The sequence below is a fragment of the Xenopus tropicalis genome, chromosome 1, assembly GCF_000004195.4.
Source record: "Xenopus tropicalis strain Nigerian chromosome 1, UCB_Xtro_10.0, whole genome shotgun sequence".
Classification (NCBI taxonomy): Eukaryota; Metazoa; Chordata; class Amphibia; order Anura; family Pipidae; genus Xenopus; species Xenopus tropicalis.
In genome coordinates this window covers 129,054,372-129,075,711 of record NC_030677.2, presented here as the reverse complement: position 1 = coordinate 129,075,711, position 21,340 = coordinate 129,054,372, and the positions used below count along the sequence as shown (strand labels likewise).

Genomic DNA, 21,340 nt, shown 5'->3' with positions numbered 1-21,340 from the left:
GAAATGGTCATATTCTTTACAAAAAATACGACTTTTTCGTGGAAGTTAACGAAAACCATGAAAAATTAGTGGAATTTTACAAAACGTTCTAGAAGTTAGAAAAAATATTCTCAATTTTTCTCAAAAAAACTCAATCATGGTTTAATGAATGGGCCCCTTAGTACTGTGTATATCACAATCAGGATATAAAATAGCCTAAATCATATATAAAATAGTTCCACGTATTACACTTAGGGGTTAATTTATTGCTATTCAGTATTTTGTTACTCATCTATAATCATACTTATCCTGTAGGATTTAACAAACTTTTTTCACACTGGAATGGTTTGTTACAGTGTATTTCTGCATTGCTAAAGGGGAAGTATTCATGCATCCTTGATATTTTTCTATTTTGCCTTGTTCAGTGCAAGATATAAAAGCTATTCATACTTACTATGTTACTATGTTCTTAATTAACGCAACAGGCAAGAAAACTTAATCAAATCTTTTGAATACGCAGTGTTCAACTCCATAAACTGATAAATAACTTCCCTATAAACTCACTTCAACTTAAGTTTAAATTATAACCTGATAAACAGGAGGTTCATGCCTGAGTTGAAGCGAGTTTATAGATTTATAGGTGCAGTCAAACACTGTTTGTCGAGAAAGGTTCATTTGAGTTTTTAGGTAGGGTGTATCAACTGTTAGATTATCTGAGGGTTACACAAACTAAAGCAATGTGGAATTTCTTTTTCATGTGTAATTTTATGAAACCTTTCAAACTGAACCATAGCAAAATTTGGACAAACAGGTGTGTGAGGGTATGACAACAAAATTCATATAAACAGCAAGAGAGATCCTCTGCACTCAATCATTATCAATATACTGTATATAGGACATTAAGATATTCTGTGAATTAAGCTACTAAGAACTGCCCCCCTTTAACCCAAAGAGGGATTGTTTGTTCATCTATTTTAAAAAGGGAAACTATTTGGGTGATATAATCTTAAAAGCAAGGAAATAGCAGGTACAATATTGTCCCTTTGTAAAAGGTATATTGAAGCACTAGATTTCTTAATGAATCAGATAAAAAGTGAGTGTAGGACTGGCCAGACAGGGGATGACTTTGACACAGTTGGCCAGTTTGCATATATTGCAATATATGGACAAACAATCCCTGTTTTGCTAAAAGGGGAGGGCATATCTTGGTAGCTTAATGCACAGAATGTCTTAATGTCTTTTGGCTTATTAAGAGGCAGCTGAGAGAGGAGCTGCCTGGAGAGGTAAAAAGGGGTGTGCTCCCATACCTGGGGGTCGCTCAGAAAGGGGTCCCTCAGAGTAAAAGGTCTTTCAGAGCAGGCCACAGGGCAGGAAGGCTGCATTTCTGTTTTACGAACTCCCAGAGGGGCTGTGGTTGCCTCCTGCCACTGCAAGGAGCAGAGGGAGTCATGACGTGTATGAGAGCTGAGAAGTTAGCAAGGCTTAATGAAAAGCGGAACATCAAGGCTTAGTGAGAAGCCAAAGTGTTCCAGAAGCTGGTGAGCTGGTATCCCAGGAGGGACAACAGGGCTGAGTGAGTTGCCCGAGTGTGAGAGTCACTGTGGATGTGTGAAACTGGGGACAGTGAGAAACCCTGAAAAGGTTCCAGAGAGTGAAAGTCAACCTGGAAGGTGAGAGTCCCAGATTGGTGTCAAATCTTGAATAAGCTCTATTGTAATGCTGATGAATTGTTTCCGATGATGTTTAAGTTGGGCAGAGTTTGCCAGAAATAAACATGTTCGTGCCTGAAGAAGTGGTGCCCCTGTCTCTATGCTCCTGATCTTCTGCTTATCTGCCTACCATAGCTAATTCCCCCAAAAATGTACAGGGAAACAGCATTTAACGGAAGACATTCAGAAAACATTAAATACAGTAAGAAAACGTTTTTACATTTTTTTTGTACCAGAAGAAAGTAGAATACAATGTAAAAATCTGGGCAATGTGTTACCTTGATGTACCAAACTCATAAATTTGGGATTCTGCCAAAAACAGAGTCCTTAGTAAAAGAAACATGCCAGATATCAAATGGACTCCGAACCCTTGAAACTTAAGCAAAAAATACTAACATTAAAAAAATCACTCTCCTACCCCCTCTTGTGTGAGATGTCAAAAATAAATTTCTCTGATTGCAGCTGCCATTTTATAGTTCTTATAGTTCCCCTTTAAGGGAGGGGGAGCAGGAGAGGGGAAAGAACTGTGCAGACTCTGAGAATGAAGGGTTTTTCTGAGAGAGTCAGATCTACATCTGGCCAGTTTTCAACCAGATATTGGCCCCTGTAAAAAGGCCTAATTCATGGGAAGATAAGCTGCTAAATTGGTCTGAGGGACCCCAATTGGCAGGTTAAATTGGCCCATGTATGGCCCCCTTTAGTCCACACCCCCCTTCTGCATCAGCCCTGACCTGCCCCTGATCTGTGCAAAACCCACGTATGCTTCACCCCCTTTCAGCCTTGAGATTCAGGACTTTCCCACAAAACTACTGGGGGGTAGGCATCTAATGTGAATGATGCACACCATTCATTTTCAGGGCTAGTATTAGTGCTTAATAATTTGGAACTGCCACTGTCAAATTATTTATTCAGTGTAAACTGTGTTGCTCATCACACAATAATCTTTAAAAAATAACCTTAAAGCATTTCATAGATGGGCATATTCTAAGCACTTTTCTAATCAGTCCTTATTTAGTTACAGTTTTTGATTTATTAGTCTTTTCTGCCGCTACTTGGCCAGCAAACCACTCATGGCTCACTGACCTGGGCAACAAAAAAAGTAGACTTTGAGGATTCAGTTTTATTGTTATTCTGAATTGTTTATATTTATGTTCAGATTCTTTCCTATTCATCTTCCATAATGGCTTCTAAACTGTTGCCTGGTTTCTAGGGTATTCTAGGGTATCCTGACAGCTGTACAGAAAAAAATGTAAATAAAGAAAATCTTATCTTAAAATAGCACCGTACTAAAAATTAATTAACCATGCCCTTAAGTGACACACGGGGAGATTAGTCGCCACGTGACAAATTTCATTGTCATAGGCGACTAATCTCCCCGCAATTCCAACCCACCGGCATGGGCGTCTGCAGAAAATTTTCCAAGGGGGGGCAAGTAAGCTAGCATCATCCTGCAACAGACAAATATATATATATATATATATTTTTTTTTTTTTTTTTTTTTTGCAGGATGATACTAGGGGAGGCTAAAGATGGCCCATACACAGACTGACCTACAGCTAATGTGACACTTAGTGGATTCGCTGCTGGCGTAAAAAGTTAACTTTCCAACTACCTCTTGCCCTTCCCACTGACTCCCAGGGATACTGTACAAAAGTGCGGGTGGGGGTGCTTTTTTTTTTTACCCTAAAATGTTTAGTATGTAAAAGTATTCATACGTGCACTTCTGTTAGGGGATCTGCAAACATTTGTGTTTGTGATCAGTTAGCTTAAAGGGGTAGTTCGCATTCAAATTCACTTTTATTTTTAATGGTTTTTCAGTTATTTAGCTTTTTGTTCAGCAGCTCTCCATTTGGTATTTCAGCAGCTATCTGGTTGCTAGGGTCTTATTTACCCTAGCAACCAGGTAGTGGTTTAAACAAGAGATGGGAATATGAATAGTTAAGGGGCCTACTTGGAAAAATAAGTAATACAAAATTATAATAATAATAAAATTGTAGCCTCACAGAACAATATTTTTTGGCCCCCATTTGAAATCTGTATAGAGGCAGAAGAGAAAGGCAAATTATTCAAAAAAATTAATTAGGAAGACCAATTGCAAAGTTGCTAGGAATAGGCCATTTTATAACATACTAAAGGTTAACTTAAAAGTAAACCACCCCTTTAGATGTGTTTATGTTAGTTTTATAGCAAGAAAGGCAGTGGGTACTGACTCCCCATTATATACAGTGAGACGCAGTCCTTATTTACAAAACCAGCACATTATATACAGTGAGAAGCAGTGGGTATGGATGGCAGATATTCAGGCCCTGGCACTATAACACTGGCACTGATACACAACATTGGCCCCACTGTAACTTACTATAAATGAAGAGTTAACTTACCCTCCATCTGTTAGGGTAGGGGATAGATTATAAATTATTATAGATGTCAGGTCAGGCAAAAAACAATTTAATGTCAGCTAGTGATTCTTTAGAACTGTATAGTACCTGTGTATAGTACCTGTGTATAGTGCCTGTGGGATGAAAACTGCAGCAAAAGTTGAGAGTTGGTTCTTAGGTAAAGTTACAGCTGCAGATTCTTCTTTTCAGTCTTCATTTCTGTTTCCAGTTTGCAAAATCTCCCGATCCCTGTGTGCATCTGTGCTCTGATTGGTCAATTTTACTGTCTGTCAAGGAAGCTGTGCTCTGATTGGAGAATCCACAAGAAGAAAGATCCAATCGGAGCACAGCAAAACGGGCTTGAGGGGACAGAAACGGAGTAAGGTTTTTTTTTTTTTTTTGCTACTTTTCCAGGGGGGGGCAAGTGCCCCCTCTTGCCCCCTTCTGTGGACGCCCATGCCCACCGGCTAGAATGTAAATCGGCGGTGGGATGGCATATGCGGTGCTGCGATTTGCCGAAGTCGCCCGAAGTTTCTTTTCCTCTCAAGGTAACTTCGGCCAATTGTGGCGCCGTGTATGCCATCCCACCCGTGATTTAAATTTTAGCTGGTGGGATGGCATTGTGGGGAGATTAGTCGCCCGTGAAAACAAAGATTTGGCGCGCGACGACTAATCTCCCCGTGTGTCACTGCCCTTATGGGAACAAAGTAAACATGCTTAAAATAGGGTATATTCCCTTTCAGTTTCAGTGAACTATTGGTGTATAATGCCAGCCGTGCCAGATGAAATTGTACCCTGCAATCCTTGTGTTACGACTTGCATTTTTTAATACCAAAGCACACAGCAAGAGCAACAGAAGTTGTCAGTTGATTCTTTTAAAAAGAAACTACCGGTATACCAAACTACGTAATATATTGTTAAAAGTTCCCTGCAGTATTTCTAAACTGTGCAGTTGGGGAGACTTGCAGTTCAGGCATATCAGATTTATATGACATGGAGGGCATAACTGAGTGGGTTGTGAGCTCCCCATATACACAGTAAAATAGCAAATATTATAGTATGTAAGGTTATAAACAAAGTCCTAGTTGAGAGTAATATTCTTAGACAATTTGCAATTGGTCTCAATGTTTTACAATTTGTGTTGTTTTAGAAGTTATCTGGTTGCTAGGGTTCGAATTACCTTTGCAACCAGGGAGTGATTAGAATGAGACTGATATATTCATCTGAGAGGACATACCCACAAAAATAAGAAATAAAAAGTAATAATAGCAATAAAATTGTGGCCTCAGAGAGCACAGGTTTTTAACTGCTGGGGTCAGTGATCTACAGGGTGGGCCATTTATATGGATACACCTTAATAAAATGGGAATGGTTGGTGATATTAACTTCCTGTTTGTGGCACATTAGTATATGTGAGGGGGGAAACTTTTCAAGATGGGTGGTGACCATGGTGGCCATTTTGAAGTCGGCCATTTTGGATCCAACTTTTGTTTTTTCAATAGGAAGAGGGTCATGTGACACATCAAACTTATTGGGAATTTCACAAGAAAAACAATGGTGTGCTTGTTTTTAACGTAACTTTATTCTTTCATGAGTTATTTACAAGTTTCTGACCACTTTATGTGTTCAATGTGCTGCCCATTGTGTTGGATTGTCAATGCAACCCTCTTCTCCCACTCTTCACACACTGCAGCAAGTAGCAACATAGCAACACCACAGAGAAATGCTAGCACAGGCTTTCAGTATCCGTAGTTTCAGGTGCTGCACATCTTGTATCTTCACAGCATAGACAATTGCCTTCAGATGACCCCAAAGATAAAAGTCTAAGGGGGTCAGATCGGGAGACCTTGGGGGCCATTCAACTGGCCCACGATGACCAATCCATTTTCCAGGAAACTGTTCATCTAGGAATGCTCGGACCTGACACCCATAATGTGGTGGTGCACCACCTTGCTGGAAAAACTCAGGGAACGTGCCAGCTTCAGTGCATGAAGAGGGAAACACATCATCATGTAGCAATTTCGCATATCCAGTGGCCTTGAGGTTTCCATTGATGAAGAATGGCCCCACTATCTTTGTACCCCATATACCACACCATACCATCATTTTTTTTCTTCCAACAGTCTTGGAGGGATCTATCCAATGTGGTTTAGTGTCAGACCAATAGCAGTGGTTTTGTTTGTTAACTTCACCCTTCATCTTTGGGGTCATCTGAAGGCAATTGTCTATGCTGTGAAGATACAAGATGCGCAGCACCTGAAACTACGGATACTGGAAGCCTGTGCTAGCATTTCTCCTGCGGTGTTGCTATAAGTGTGTGAAGAGTGGGAGAAGAGGGTTGCATTGACAATCCAACACAATGGGCAGCACATTGAACACATTTTATAAGTGGTCAGAAACTTGTAAATAACTCATGAAAGAATAAAGTTACGTTAAAAACACCATTGTTTTTCTTGTGAAATTCTCAATGAGTTTGATGTGTCACATGACCCTCTTCCTATTGAAAAAACAAAAGTTGGATCCAAAATGGCCGACTTCAAAATGGCCACCATGGTCACCACCTATATTGAAAAGTTTCCCCCCTCACATATACTAATGTGCCACAAACAGGAAGTTAATATCACCAAACATTCCCATTTTATTAAGGTGTATCCATATAAATGGCCCACCCTGTACATTTAAATGCCTGAAAGAGTCAGAAGAAGGCACATAATTTAAAAAAAAAACAAAAAAAAAAATATAAAAAAAAAAATAAGGACCAATTGAAAAGTTGCTTAGAATTGGTCATTCTATAACATACTAACAGTTACCTTAAAGGTGAAGAATACCTTTAACAGTGCCATTTGTATTTTAGTTTGGCACAAGGTTTTTGCAAATGTACAAGTGTCTGCATAAACCCCAAATATGTTTTGTCAGGACTGATAACTAAATAAAGAAATACCATAAAATATTTTACTTAGAACAGTAAAAAAAAGTTGTCAGCCACGTGTAAAAGAAATTATGAGAAGGACCGGGGGAGAGGGAGAAGAGGGAACATGCAGCCTGTAAACATCAGTTTGCCATGCCTGTTGTTGTTTCTGCACCACAGCAATATAAGGGAAAGTCAATGTGTAACTTCTCTCCTCCTCCTGTACCAGTGCGCATGTTTGTGTGAGTGCTTAGTTACAAAACAGAAAGGAAAGCTGTAGTTTGTATGCATCCATGTGTAAGGGAGGATACCCCTTACATGCATAATTGACTTTCAATACATAAACAGAAAGACATAATACAGAGCAGGCTTCTCGGCTGTACAAGAAGGAAAACAATCTAGAGCCAGAGCGAAGGAAAGCAGGACACAGCAGGAAAGCTGAAACATTACACTCCTTTCACTGTACTGGAACATTAACTTTCTTAACATGTCTTTTACACAGGATACATGGAGTTTTCAGCAGATCCTTCTGGCTTTACTGGTCTGTGTTATTACTATTAAATACATAAAAATGAAATGGGCAGCTAAAAACCTTCCCCCTGGGCCCACTCCTCTACCCCTCTTAGGAAACCTATGGGCTCTGAGGTTCAAACTGCATCCAAAGACACTTCGAAAAGTGAGTATCCTGGCAAGTGTTGTGTCCCTGTCTTACCAATAACAACATTAGGATACCATACATGCCCAGATTTGGCCAAGCAGTTTAGATGAATTTGTGGTATTTGTTGGGTGCACTGTACAGTGGCAGATAACTGATGAACCTAGGCTCCTCTTCACATTCTGCAGTTCTGATTCTTTGGGCACTCGGCCTAAACAAATTTAGTTATAGTAAGATTTATGTGTATATATAGTAGATATATACACATATGCCTAGTTGCCTAGTATTTGTGGAGGGCTAGACAGGAAAGATAATAAAGTATTATCTGGATTTATAGATGACATGCTGTAATTATTCTGAACTGGAAGCAAGCAAATGCACCATTTAAGATTGTATTTGTTTTAATTTACTCTCTATGCTATATAAAAGATTTACTTAGAATCTGTTATATACAGTATATAGCACATTTGGCTGAGTTTTATATAGATTGTTCATCATTTTAATCAATCTCTTCCCCAGTGGAGCTTATGATGTAAGACTTCTATCATATTTATACACGCACTGGGGTCACTTTTATCAGAAGACAATTTACCTGCCTTTATGTTTTTGAAGTGTTGGAAGAAACTGGAATACCTAGAGAAAACCCAAACAGACACAGGGAGAACATACATACTCATTGCATATAGTGCCCCAGTAGGATCCCAGTGCTGCAAGGAAATGTATTTTCTAAATATATCTGTGTAATTATTTTCTTTTCATTTATGTATTTCACTTTACCTATTGTCCTCGTAGAGTCAAGTGGGCATTGGCAGAGGGGGTGGCATAGGGGCAAATCCATTTTTAGAGATACCTTAAAAATAGGATAATAATACAATATAGGATTTTGCATATTGCAACCTATAAAAATGCCACTGGCCACATGCCCTCAACTGACCCATCTGCCCCTTAAATCTGCATAATGAAAGAAAAAAAGACACCACTTCCCACAATACCTTGTTCATTTCTGCTATTCTCTTTTTTCACAGGTTAGTAAATCACAGAATAAGCAAGGCATTGTGGGAAATGGAGTCTTAGCTGAAGGAAAATTTCACCAATATAATATTTTAGCAAAATGAGTAGGCAGGGAAGGGAAAAGAATTTAGACAGAAACTGCCCTCTGCCCTGATGCTCGATAACCTGCCTTCCCTTGACACCATTTTCTGAACTGACTGAATTTCTGAATTCCATGAAGCCACGGGTTGGCTGGTTACCTAACAAGCCAACAGGTTGTTTAACTTTAATCACAAAATCACTAAAGAAATCTGTTTAAGCTGTGAAAAAATGGCATTTGTGAATTAGCGCTGAAGTCTCATTGTTACAATGTTAATTGAGCTTTACTTGATCACATAACTTCTCATTGGCATTTGTGTTATCATTTATATAAATGGATACAGTTTTCCATATATATTTCTAGTTGCAACTCTTTTAGAATTAAACTCTTTGGTATTTTTAGATGGCTAAATCATATGGGGACATCTACACTTTATGGCTGGGCCACACCCCACTTGTGGTGCTGAGTGGGTGCAAATCTGTAAGGAACGGCCTCATCACCCACTCTGAGGAGCTTTCAGGGCGCCCTGTTGACGGCTTCATGACGGCTCTCACTAATGAAAGAGGTAATCACTGGCATTTGGTACTAAAAGAAAGGGAATCAACACTGATGATTCTCATACTAAAAAGATTGTTAAATTGATAGAATGGTACTGCAAACAATACATAAAGATTAAATATATTCTACAGTAGTAGTGTGTTTTACACCAAAAATAGGATTTAATATACTTTTAAATATAATTCACTGATAATTGTAAAATTAACTGCACAGGACATTGCTCTATTTATTATGTCTGAACGCCTTTGCAAAGGTAGCTGTAGGGCAATGGCACATGTGGCATGTCCTTTACTAAAATTCTCTTGTTTGCATAAGACTCACATTTCATTTTGACAATAATAGAAAGTATGGCCTGCAGTTGAGGGTTAATTGAATGCTGCATTTTTTAACCAAAGAATATCACAGTGAAAAGGGTATCACTGCTGTCTACAAATATCCAACCAGAAAAACCAGAAATATTTTCAAATACAAATCTTATGCTCTTTAAAAATGGTGCTGAACTTTCCAAAATGAAGGGAGTGTTATTGCCCATTTAACACCAATGTGACCTGAAAGTGTTACTTGAATGCAATGGAATTTAGCTTTTTGTGCTAGATTATTTTGCTAGTTTATTTCGCTTACATCTTTTACAATGCAGGTATTGGAACTACTAATGGCCACACCTGGAAACAACAGAGGCGATTTGGACTAATGACTCTAAGGAACCTAGGACTTGGGAAACGTGGACTGGAATCAAGGATCCAAGAAGAAGCTCAGTGTCTGGTGGAGTCCTTAGCTGCCAAGAATGGTCAGCATTCACACAGAAAATGTTTTAATAACCCCTAAAAACTTATATGAGTATGCTCAATTAGGAATTATATTTTAGGATATTTATTTTAATAAAGCAAAAATCCCGTAAAGGTTGGCATTCGATTTCTGAAAAAATTTCAGGTGTTGAAATATAAGTGCTGTGTAAACAGTAACAGTAAAAAGTATGAGATCTTTGTGTATAGTTGTAACAACCTGCCCAGGGCCTCACTGAAACAGTAAACATGTAGGAATCTCATGAAAGTTCTGCAGTTCAGTGTGATCTCTTGGGTACAGTCCCCATACAGAAGAATAGAGAAGAATGGGAATGTGTGGAATGCACGAAAAAGCCACTATATGATACTACATGGGTGTGCAACTCTGTGTGTAAGAGCCCTAAATAATAGTTTTCCCAGAAACTAAAACTAGTAATTCATAAATGATAATGTACTGCCTAATAAAAAATATAAGGATATTAGAAATATCTGTGATCCTTAGAAAAGCACAAGGCCAAAGGGTTGCAGAACTCCAAGGTAACTTTCAGTATCAGATAGACAGACAGACAGACAAATAGATAGATAGAGCTATGAAGAGCTCTTAAGTAATTACACTACTCTTCTGCCATTTAGGAGAACCAATTAACCCTTCGGATCTCATTGTTCTTGCTGTGGCAAATGTCATTTCTGCTGTGGTATTTGGGCACCGTTTTTCTATTGAAGATCCCACCTTCCAGGAAATGGTTAAGTGCAACAGCAGTTTGGTTTCAGGCTTGGGCACAGCTTGGGGAAGGGTATGTAAAAATCTTAAGTTTTGTCACTGTTTATTTTCATACAATAACCAAACATCACAGCAGCAATATTGTCTCTTTCTAGATGTATGATGCTTTTCCTTGGCTGATGCGATACGTACCAGGTCCACATCAAAAATCCTTTGCTGCTATAGATTATCTGGCAGCATTTATAAAAAAGGAGATAAAGTTGCATGAAATTAATAGTTCAAAAGATGATCCTCAAGATATGATTGACTACTACCTGACACAGATTGAAAAAGTAAGCATCTACATGAAACATTTATTTAAGTGATATTTGTTACTAGGTTATTTTTTTAAATAGTAAACCAATCTTATCCTGAATGGTACAAAATGTAGACATAGATTTTCCAAGTCACTGAACAAGATTGCTTGCTTATTTGGTCTCCAACATTTTGGGACACATCTGACTGATACAGGCTTTAAAGCGTGTGACAAAGTAGTTGATGACATGATGGGAGTTGTTAGCATGGCCAGTCAGATTACATACATGGGCCTTGGGCCAAGTCTTGTCCCTTGCCATCTGGATTTTTTTGCCCTGTCCCAGTGCTATCTCTGACTTCACAGGCAGGTATAAGTTAAGAAAGTAAGTAAGTCCTAAAAACAATCCTTTGGTCAGCCAATTTACACAAGAAAGGCTGGGCCTACAGGTATATCATCCTCTGTTTGATCAACATGGGTTTAGTGTGAAGAACCAGAACCTGGGCTTAGTGTGAAGAACCAGACCATTAAAACTGCCACTAAACTGTACAATCTGGCCAATTTGACTCATCTATAGCAATATATAGGAGTAGGAAAGGGTTAATGCGATCAGTAAGTTACATCAAGATGAATTGTGATCAGCAATCAATAGAAAGACTAACTGAATAGCAATGCAAGGATCTTGGATGCAGACTGTGCACACCAGCCAACACAGGTTTTTCTAGAGTGTCTTATAAAGCTAATGGCACAGCTGGAGGATTCATCCTTTAACAGATTTCCACAGGCCAAAAACCTCAGTTCCTGCCTGATACTGCCTTCTGCTATTCACTTTTCTTTCTTCCATTAGTCACTGCAAATATTTCATTAATCCCCTGCGTCACCAGCAAACATATCATTAATTGCTATTGGTTACTGCACCTATGCAAACGTTGAGCTATTTATTAAATACAGTATGGTGGTTAACCTATTAATCCTGCATTCTGCATCCATCCACATTCATTTGGAATTCAGACATGCAGGAATAAATATATCCAATTAAAACATGCAATGCAGTGTGTAGGAATTCCCAGTTAAGTATTACATGACAACTGCAAGTTCAAATGTTTGTGGGTCTGTAACCTTAGAGAGACTTGTGGGTCAAAGGAAGCTAAGACAACCAGAGCCTTTTAGGGCAGTGGGACAATAATGATTTTTTTATCTTTTGCAGACCAAACATGAGCTTGATACCACATTTGATGAGGAAAACATGATTCAGGTGGTGATTGATCTGTTTATAGCAGGGACAGAGACTACAGCCATAAGTCTTCAGTGGGCTTTGCTATACATGGTGGCTTTCCCAGAAATACAAAGTGAGTAAACAATAGACTCATGATACACAAACAACAGCAAACATTTTACAGGGTTACACAATTCAAGTGAGCTTGGATTTTTCATCAGAATACGATAAATGGAGAAAATGATCAATAATTGGCAAGCATTTTGCTTCTGTTATAGTTTCTCTTGTAGTTTTGTGCTATGGATATTTTTGTTGTCACCCTTACAGAGAAGGTACAGAAAGAGTTGGACACAGTTCTTGATGGCTCTCCACTAGCTTATTATGAAGACAGAAAAAAACTTCCTTTCACCAATGCAGTCATTCATGAGGTTCAGCGTTATGGGAACATTGCATCTGTGGGAATTCCCAGAAGTTGTATAAGGAAAGTTACAGTTAATGGCTATCAGCTGAACAAGGTAAGAGATGTATCTAACACAGCACTATGCTTTATGTTATGGTAGAAAGGAAGAGATTGGTTATATGCAGCATTTTCAAGGAATGTCATGTGTTCATCCAAGGAAGAGGTCAGGCAAACAGAAGGTCTCTGGTGCACTCTATTGCCTCTTTAACCTTACGAGTTTAGGAAATGAAGATAACATTACTACACAACTCCTCATATTAAGTAGTTAAATGAAAAAGTAAACCTAATTCATTGGGGAGGGGGTGGCAAATGTTAGGCACCCACAGTCAATTACATTTTTTTTTGGGGGGGGGGAATGTACTGTGGAAACTCCCTAAAGGAATACCATGCCGCCATTGTGGCTGTTTCTCGCAGGTATCATATTCAAAGAAATACATTGGCATATACACAGTAGCGTAGTCTAGAGAATCCCTTAGTGAGTTAGGGTTTCCTTGTCCTTTAAGAACACTGCAGCACCAGTCCAGAACTCAGAAATATCTGTAGTTGTATCCTAGCTGCTTCTTTCCTGGGGACTCTATGCTTTGATCATATCTCACAAAACAATATATTAATACAATTTTGTATTGAATACAATGCTGTAAATATACATACAAAAAAGTACATGAGGGGATAGTAAGAAACCCACTAGGATGATCATTATAGAGTCCATCACATATAGGTGCACATTCATTGGACCACAAACTGTAGTAGTATCATCTACTATTTCTAATTTTTTTTGAACCAAGTAAAAATATTCTTAACACATTTCGTGTCTTACACTTAATGATACGCTTAATTATATTTAAAAGAGCTTTTGTTATAAATATACATTTGTTTTAACTCAATATCTTCAGAACACTATTGTTTTACCAAACCTGGACTCTGTCCTGCATGACCAACGCCAGTGGGAGACCCCTTATAAGTTCAACCCTAACCACTTTTTGGACAAGAATGGAGACTTTTGTACGAACGAGGCATTTCTGCCGTTCTCTGCAGGTTAGTATTCTTTTAGTTTTTGCTGTAAAGTGGTTAAAAGATAGTTAAAAAAAACAAAAAACTGAAACACAGTCATAAGTTTAAAAATACACCAAGGTTTATTTTCATACTACAGAACCCAATAATTGTATGTTATGTATTAAAGCAAAGAAACCTACACCTTAAATTAATATCAAAAATACACCTTGATTTTTTTTTTTAAAAGAAAACATTAATTTAAAGTCACTGAATCATATTTCTTGCTCTTCTTGTACAGGACACAGGGTATGTTTGGGAGAACAACTGGCCCGGTTTGAGCTGTTCATATTCTTCACCACTATTCTACGTAGATTCAGCATTGAGCTGCCAAAAGGAGTGACAGAGGTCAATACAGACTATGTTTTTAAGATGACCCTGCAGCCTCATCCTTATGAAATCTGTGCAATCCCCCGTTAAATGCCTCATAAACGTTACCCTGTTCTCTGAGAAATGCACAGGTTATTTTTAGACATATAAATCTTGGGAAATGCAATTAGCATTAATTAGTATGGTGAAGAACATAAATAATTAGCCTGTATATCTGTAATGCATCTGGGCTATTTCAGGGTTTCTGTAATGAAGTTTATTTTCTAGTCCTGAAAGCAGCTCAATCATCACTGAGACCTGGTGGGATGATAAATGCGACTGGGCTGCAAATTTAAATGGTTATACACTTTTTAGGAGGGACAGAGAGATTAAAAAGGGTGGAGGGGTTTGTCTTTACGTAAAGTCAGATTTAAAGCCATGTAATAAAGACATTACCAATGAAAACGTCGAATCTCTTTGGGTAGAAATTTCAGTAGGGCTGAAGGTCACAAAGAAAATGATCATTGGTGTATGCTATAAACCACCCCGTATAGATGAGGGGGATGAGGCCCAGCTATTGTTGCAAATGGAGGAGGCTTCAAAACTGGGTCAAGTTGTTGTTATGGGGGTCTTTAATTATCCGGACATTGACTGGAGTAATGGGGTGGCTAAGTCAGAAAAAGCTAGTAGGTTTGTAAATATGCTAAATGACAACTTTTTATTTCAGGCAGTTCAAGAACCCACTAGGAATGACGCTATTTTGGACCTGGTGATTTCTAATAATAATGAACTCATCTCTAACATTTGTGTGGGTGAGCATTTGGGGAACAGTGATCACAACATGGTCTCCTTTGAGATAATGCTGCAGAGACAGCGCTATAAGGGAGTAACTAATACGCTCAATTTTAGACGTGCAGACTTTGCCAGTATAAGGGCATCTCTGCAATGTGTCAACTGGGAAAGGCTTTTCATGGGGTTAGACACAGAAGGAAAATGGAACATCTTTAAAACATTGCTTTGTAGGTATACACAACAGTATATCCCCCTTGTAAGCAAGGAGAGGCATCGCAAAGCAAAACCTTTATGGCTGAATAAAAGTGTTATTGTCGAGGTTGGTAAGAAAAAACATGCTTTTAGGGCATTCAAGTTAGCTGGGACAGCAGAAACTTTCATCAGGTACAAGGAAGCAAATAAAGCATGCAAAAAAGCTATCAAGCAAGCTAAAATAGAAATGGAAAGGGATATTGCTGCTAGGAGTAAAAAGAATCCAAAATTATTTTTTAATTATGTGAATAGTAAAAAAATGAAGCAAGAAGGGGTGGGAACTTTATTATCACGGGGGGGTACGTTGGTTGATGAGAACGGGGAAAAAGCTGAAATTTTGAACTCTTATTTTTCATCTGTCTATACATCTGAGGAGCCAGATAATGAAGGCTTCCCTTTTAATATGCCCAGTTCTAGTAATTTAGCTACTGGCGCATGGGTCACTCGGGAGGAAATTCAAAAGAGACTTGAACATGTAAAGGTAAACAAAGGTCCAGGGCCGGATGGGATTCATCCCAGGGTATTAAATGAGCTGAGCGCTGTGATTGCCAAACCTCTTCACTTAATTTTTCAGGATTCATTGAGGTCTGGCATGGTGCCAAGAGACTGGCGGATTGCTAATGTGGTGCCGTTATTTAAAAAGGGATCCCGTTCTCAGCCTGAAAACTATAGGCCTGTTAGTCTGACATCAGTAGTAGGAAAACTTTTGGAAGGGGTAATAAGAGATAGGGTACTTGAATACATTGCAGTTCACAATACTATTAGTTTGTGCCAGCATGGTTTTATGCGTAACAGATCTTGCCAGACTAATTTAGTCGCCTTTTATGAGGAGGTGAGCAGGAACCTTGATGCTGGAATGGCAGTTGATGTCATCTACTTGGACTTTGCTAAAGCGTTTGATACAGTACCTCACAGAAGGTTAATGATCAAATTAAGGAATATTGGCCTAGAACATAATATTTGTAATTGGATAGAGAACTGGCTGAAGGATAGAGTACAAAGAGTGGTTGTAAATGGAACATTTTCTAATTGGACCAGTGTGGTTAGTGGAGTACCGCAGGGGTCAGTCCTTGGGCCTTTGCTTTTTAACTTGTTTATTAATGACCTGGAGGTGGGCATAGACAGTACTGTTTCTATTTTTGCTGATGACACTAAATTGTGCAAAACTATAAGTTCCATGCAGGATGCTGCCGCTTTGCAGAGCGATTTGACAAAATTAGATAACTGGGCAGCAAACTGGAAAATGAGGTTCAATGTTGATAAGTGCAAAGTTATGCACTTTGGTAGAAATAATATAAACGCAAACTATCTACTGAATGGTAGTGTGTTGGGGGTTTCCTTAATGGAGAAGGATCTAGGGGTTTTTGTTGATAACAAGTTGTCTAATGCCAGGCAGTGTCATTCTGTGGCTACTAAAGCAAATAAAGTGCTGTCTTGTATAAAAAAAAGGGCATTGACTCAAGGGATGAGAACATAATTTTGCCCCTTTATAGGTCCCTGGTAAGGCCTCACCTTGAGTATGCAGTGCAGTTTTGGGCTCCAGTCCTTAAGAAGGATATTAATGAGCTGGAGAAAGTGCAGAGACGTGCAACTAAACTGGTTAAGGGGATGGAAGATTTAAACTATGAGGTGAGACTGTCGAGGTTGGGGTTGTTTTCTCTGGAAAAGAGGCGCTTGCGAGGGGACATGATTACTCTGTACAAGTACATTAGAGGGGATTATAGGCAGTTGGGGGATGTTCTTTTTTCCCATAAAAACAATCAGCGCACCAGAGGTCACCCCTTTAGATTAGAGAAAAAGAGCTTCCATTTGAAGCAGCGTAGGTGGTTTTTCACGGTGAGGGCAGTGAGGTTATGGAATGCCCTTCCTAGTGATGTGGTAATGGCAGATTCTGTTAATGCCTTTAAGAGGGGCCTGGATGAGTTCTTGATCAATCAGAATATCCAAGGCTATTGTGATACTAATATCTACAGTTAGTACTAGTGGTTGTATTTATAGTTTATGTATGTGAGTGTATAGATTGGTAGGTGTGGGTTAGGTGTGCTGGGTTTACTTGGATGGGTTGAACTTGATGGACACTGGTCTTTTTTCAACCCTATGTAACTATGTAACTATGTAAGATATATACTGTTCATTATTCTGGTATTTACATTTAGGTGACTTGCATACATTTACTGTAGTTATTGATGCACTGTAACAACCCATGTGTTTTATGTACAGTATAGTTCCCTTTATTTGTAGAACTTGACCAGATTTGATGGTGCAGATTAAAACACTTGGTGGTGTGGGATTCTTATATCAACAATTAAGGGTTTTTAAAGCTACAAAAGAACAAGTTCATTCTTTGCAATCCAGAATTGGAGGGGCCCCTTAAATCTTGCAATTCTGCTGTAATGTTCCATGAACGTCAATAACATCAGTGTAGAATTCACTTCATATATTATCTATTTATACCGGGCTCTCTACTGCACCACTTTTGGTCTTTCTGGGGGATGGCAGAGTCATGGTTTAGTAACCTCTAGACACAGTGCTGTAAAATACTCTTATGAAGGTCTGTAAAATTTTAGCCATAATGCCAGACGGGATTGCTAGCATTCAAGCGACAAGTTACATAGGGTTGGAAAAAGACCAGAGTCCATCAAGTTCAACCCTTCCAAGTAAACCCAGCACACACAAACCTATACTTACCTATCTATACACTCACATACATAAACTATATATATCAACATCAATACTAACTGTAGTTGTAGTATCACAATAGCCTTGGGCATCATGCTTGTTCAAGAAATCATCCAGGCCCCTCTTAAAGGCATTAACAGAATCTGACATCACAACATCACTAGGAAGGGCATTCCACAACCTCACTGCACTCATCCTGAAAAACCACCTACTGCTTCAAATGGAAGCTCCGTTCTTCCAGTCTAAAGGGGTGGCCTCTGGTGCGCTGATCATTTTTATGTGAAAAAAAAGAACACCCCCTATCTGCCTATTATCCCCTCTAATGTACTTGTACAGAGTAATCATGTCCCCTCATATGCACCTTTTTCCTGAGAAAACAACTCCAACTTTGCCAGTTTAACCTCATAGCTTAAATTTTCCATCATCTTTACCAGTTTAGTTGCACGTCTCTGCACTCTCTCCAGCTCATTAATATCCTTCTTAAGGACTGGAGCCCAAAACTACACTGCATACTCAAGGTGAGGCCTTACCAGGGACCTAGAAAGAGGCAGAATTATGTTTTTATCCCTTGAGTCAATGCCCTTTTTTATACAAGACAGTACTTTATTCGCTTTAGTAGCCAAAAATCCACGAGCATTTCAGCATCAAAGTTCCTGCTCACCTCCTCATAAAAGGCGACTAAATTAGTCTGGCAAGATCAGTTCCACATAAAACCATGCTGGCACAAACTTATAGTATTGTGATTTTTTATGTATTCAAGTACCCTATCCCTTATTACCCCTTCCAAAAGCTTTCCTACCACTGATGTCAGACTAACAGGCCTATAGTTCTCAGGCTGAGAACAGGATCCCTTTTTGAATAAAGGAACTACATTAGTAATTCGCCAGTCTCTCGGTACCATGTCAGACCTCAATGAATCCTGAAAAATTAAGTGAAAAGGTTTGGCAATCACAGAGCTTTATTTGCTTCCTCATACCTTATAAAAGTTCCTGCTGTCCCAGCTAACTTGAATGCTTTAAAAGCACGTTTTTTCTTACCAGCCTTGATGCTAACACTTTTATTCAACCATAAAGGTTTTGCTTTGCCATGCCTTTACTTGCTTACAACGGGAATATACTGATCTCTGTATCTGTATACTTGCTAAGCAATATTTTAAAGATATTCCACTTTCCTTCTGTGTTTAACCCTGTTAAAACCTTTCCCAGTTGACACATTGCAGAGATGCCCTTATACTGGCAAAGTCTGCACGTCTAAAATTGAGCGTTTTAGTTACTCCCTTATAGAGCTGTCTCTGCAGCATTATCTCAAAGGAGACCATGTTGTGATCACTGTTCCCCAAATGCTCACCCACACAAATGTTAGAGATGAGTTCAGTATTATTAGATATCACCAGGCCCAAAACAGAATCATTTCTAGTAGGTTCCTGAACTGCCTGAAATAAAAAGTTGTCATTTATACATTTATACATATTTACAGACCTACTAGCTTTTTCTGACTTAGCCACCCCATTACTCCAGTCAATGTCTGGATAATTAAAGTCCTCCATAATAACAACTTGGCCTACTTGTGAGGCCTCCTTCATTTACAATAGCAGCTGGGACTCATCCTCATATATTTCTGAAACAATGTCTAGCAATACAAAACCAGCCAGGTGTCAAACATGTTTATTATATAATGTACCCTCTGGATTCATGTATCATTGTATAGTAAAATATTTTTAAACACAATAAATTTGTGCTATGCCTTACCTTTGTAACATTTGATATGATGCACCAAAGTAAAGTTACAGCACATACTGTTTGAAAGAATCGTGCTTATTTGAAAGAAATCTCACATAATAGGTAAATGTTTTGAAAGATGTAATACATTGTCTAGGCGAAGGGAACACTCACAAATGCAAGTTACCTAACTGTTTTTTTTTAAAAAAAATCATGCAAAATGCAAAATGAAGTTCAACTCTTCACTTGGTTTGTTATTCGGCAAACAAAAATGGAAGTCCTTCTAATGACTGGAAATACAGAGCATAGGCATCCAAACTGCTCACTCTTGGGATGGAAGCAGTGGCTGTTAGGCGAATGCCAGACAAGTCGTAGGGCGGATATTTTCGGCAAGCGGAAAAGCGCTTTCTCGCTTGCCGAAAATCTGCCCATCCTAAAGGAAGGAGATTTAATTTGTTGTGTCTGAGTGTTTAAGTGTTGCAGCAGATAGGAACTGCACTCACTTGGATATTAGCTCTTTGATCAGAATAACAAATGCTTCTAGTTTTTAATAAACATACAGATAAGTATGGCAGCTCAAGTAAAGGTGTAGCAATTGCCTGGGTGCTCAAAAATATAGTAGAAAACATGTTTGGCACACAGGATCAGACTGGCCTGTCAGGATAACAGAGTATCTCTCTATAACAAATCTTCAACAGCTTCCCACCTAGAAGATCCTTTTCATTACCCTTGATACATCTAGGACAGTGCTGTCCAACTGGCGGCCCGCGGCCCGCATGCGGCCCACGACCCCCCTCTGTATGGCCCCCCACCTGTCTGGCTGCTTTGATGGCTTAACTTTGTGTTATCTTTAAATGGTATCAGTACTGAGATTAACTGGCCCCCTGCATGGTTCTCACCTCAGATTCAGGCTGTAATCCCTCTGTATTGTTTAAAACTGTAATCCCCTGTGTTGTTCACACCTTTTAATCTCTGCATTGTTCACCCCCTGCAGTGTTCACACCTCAGGCTGTAATCACCCACATTGTTCACCTCTAGACACCTCAGACATTGTATGTACTGCCTGGCCTATGCTGTCTGTGTATAGGCAGCATAGGGTAGGCAGAGTATGGCACATAAGCATCATAGGGCAGGGAGGGTATGGCACCCACAGGCAGCATAGGACAGGAGGAGTAAAGCACACACAGGCAGCATAAGACAGGCAGAGTATGGCACACACAGGCAGCATAGGGCAGGCAGAGTGCTGCCTGTGTGTGCCATACTCTGCCTACCCTATGCTGCCTGTGGGAGGTGAACCTGGCAGGGTTTTTTTTCTGGGAGTTTGTTAGCAGTTGGAAATCCATTAAATGATCCCTAAGGTGTGTAATTATATGCTGGGGGTTGCTGTGCTATCCACAGGGGAGGAGGAGGCATATGGATTTAAGGGTGTGTCTTAATATGACTAATATATAGTCTAATAATAATATAATATAATTCTTTCACATATGAATGATGGTTGATATCCCTGCAGCGACCATTGTGATAAAATGGGTGTGGTTTGAAGTGGGTGTGGTTTAAAATGGGGGAGTGGCCCAAACTGGCTTCCATTAACGGCCCTCCACCATGTATGCGAGAGAAATTCCGGCCCTCGGCACCGCAGAAGTTGGACAGCACTGATCTAGGATAAAGAACTGAACCAATAATCAGTCTTCTTGTTACCTACTTCAAGTACAATTGGCCCGCCCTGTGTCATTCAACATAAACATCAATAAAGGTAGCTGATCCAAAGCAAACAGTTTGTTACTGCAGTCTT

General features: G+C 39.2%; 1 protein-coding gene across 1 annotated transcript; it reads left to right on the top strand.

Moving 5' to 3' along the window:
* The first annotated feature begins 7,225 nt into the window (after positions 1-7,225).
* On the top strand, positions 7,226-14,517 carry LOC100486127 (cytochrome P450 2J6-like). Its single transcript, XM_002935590.3, has 9 exons — positions 7,226-7,650; positions 9,122-9,284; positions 9,915-10,064; positions 10,693-10,853; positions 10,936-11,112; positions 12,280-12,421; positions 12,616-12,803; positions 13,642-13,783; positions 14,040-14,517. Exons 1-9 carry the CDS (start codon positions 7,462-7,464, stop codon positions 14,216-14,218), a joined length of 1,491 nt encoding a protein of 496 aa, XP_002935636.1. The 5' UTR covers positions 7,226-7,461; the 3' UTR covers positions 14,219-14,517.
* Positions 14,518-21,340: the final 6,823 nt, after the last annotated feature.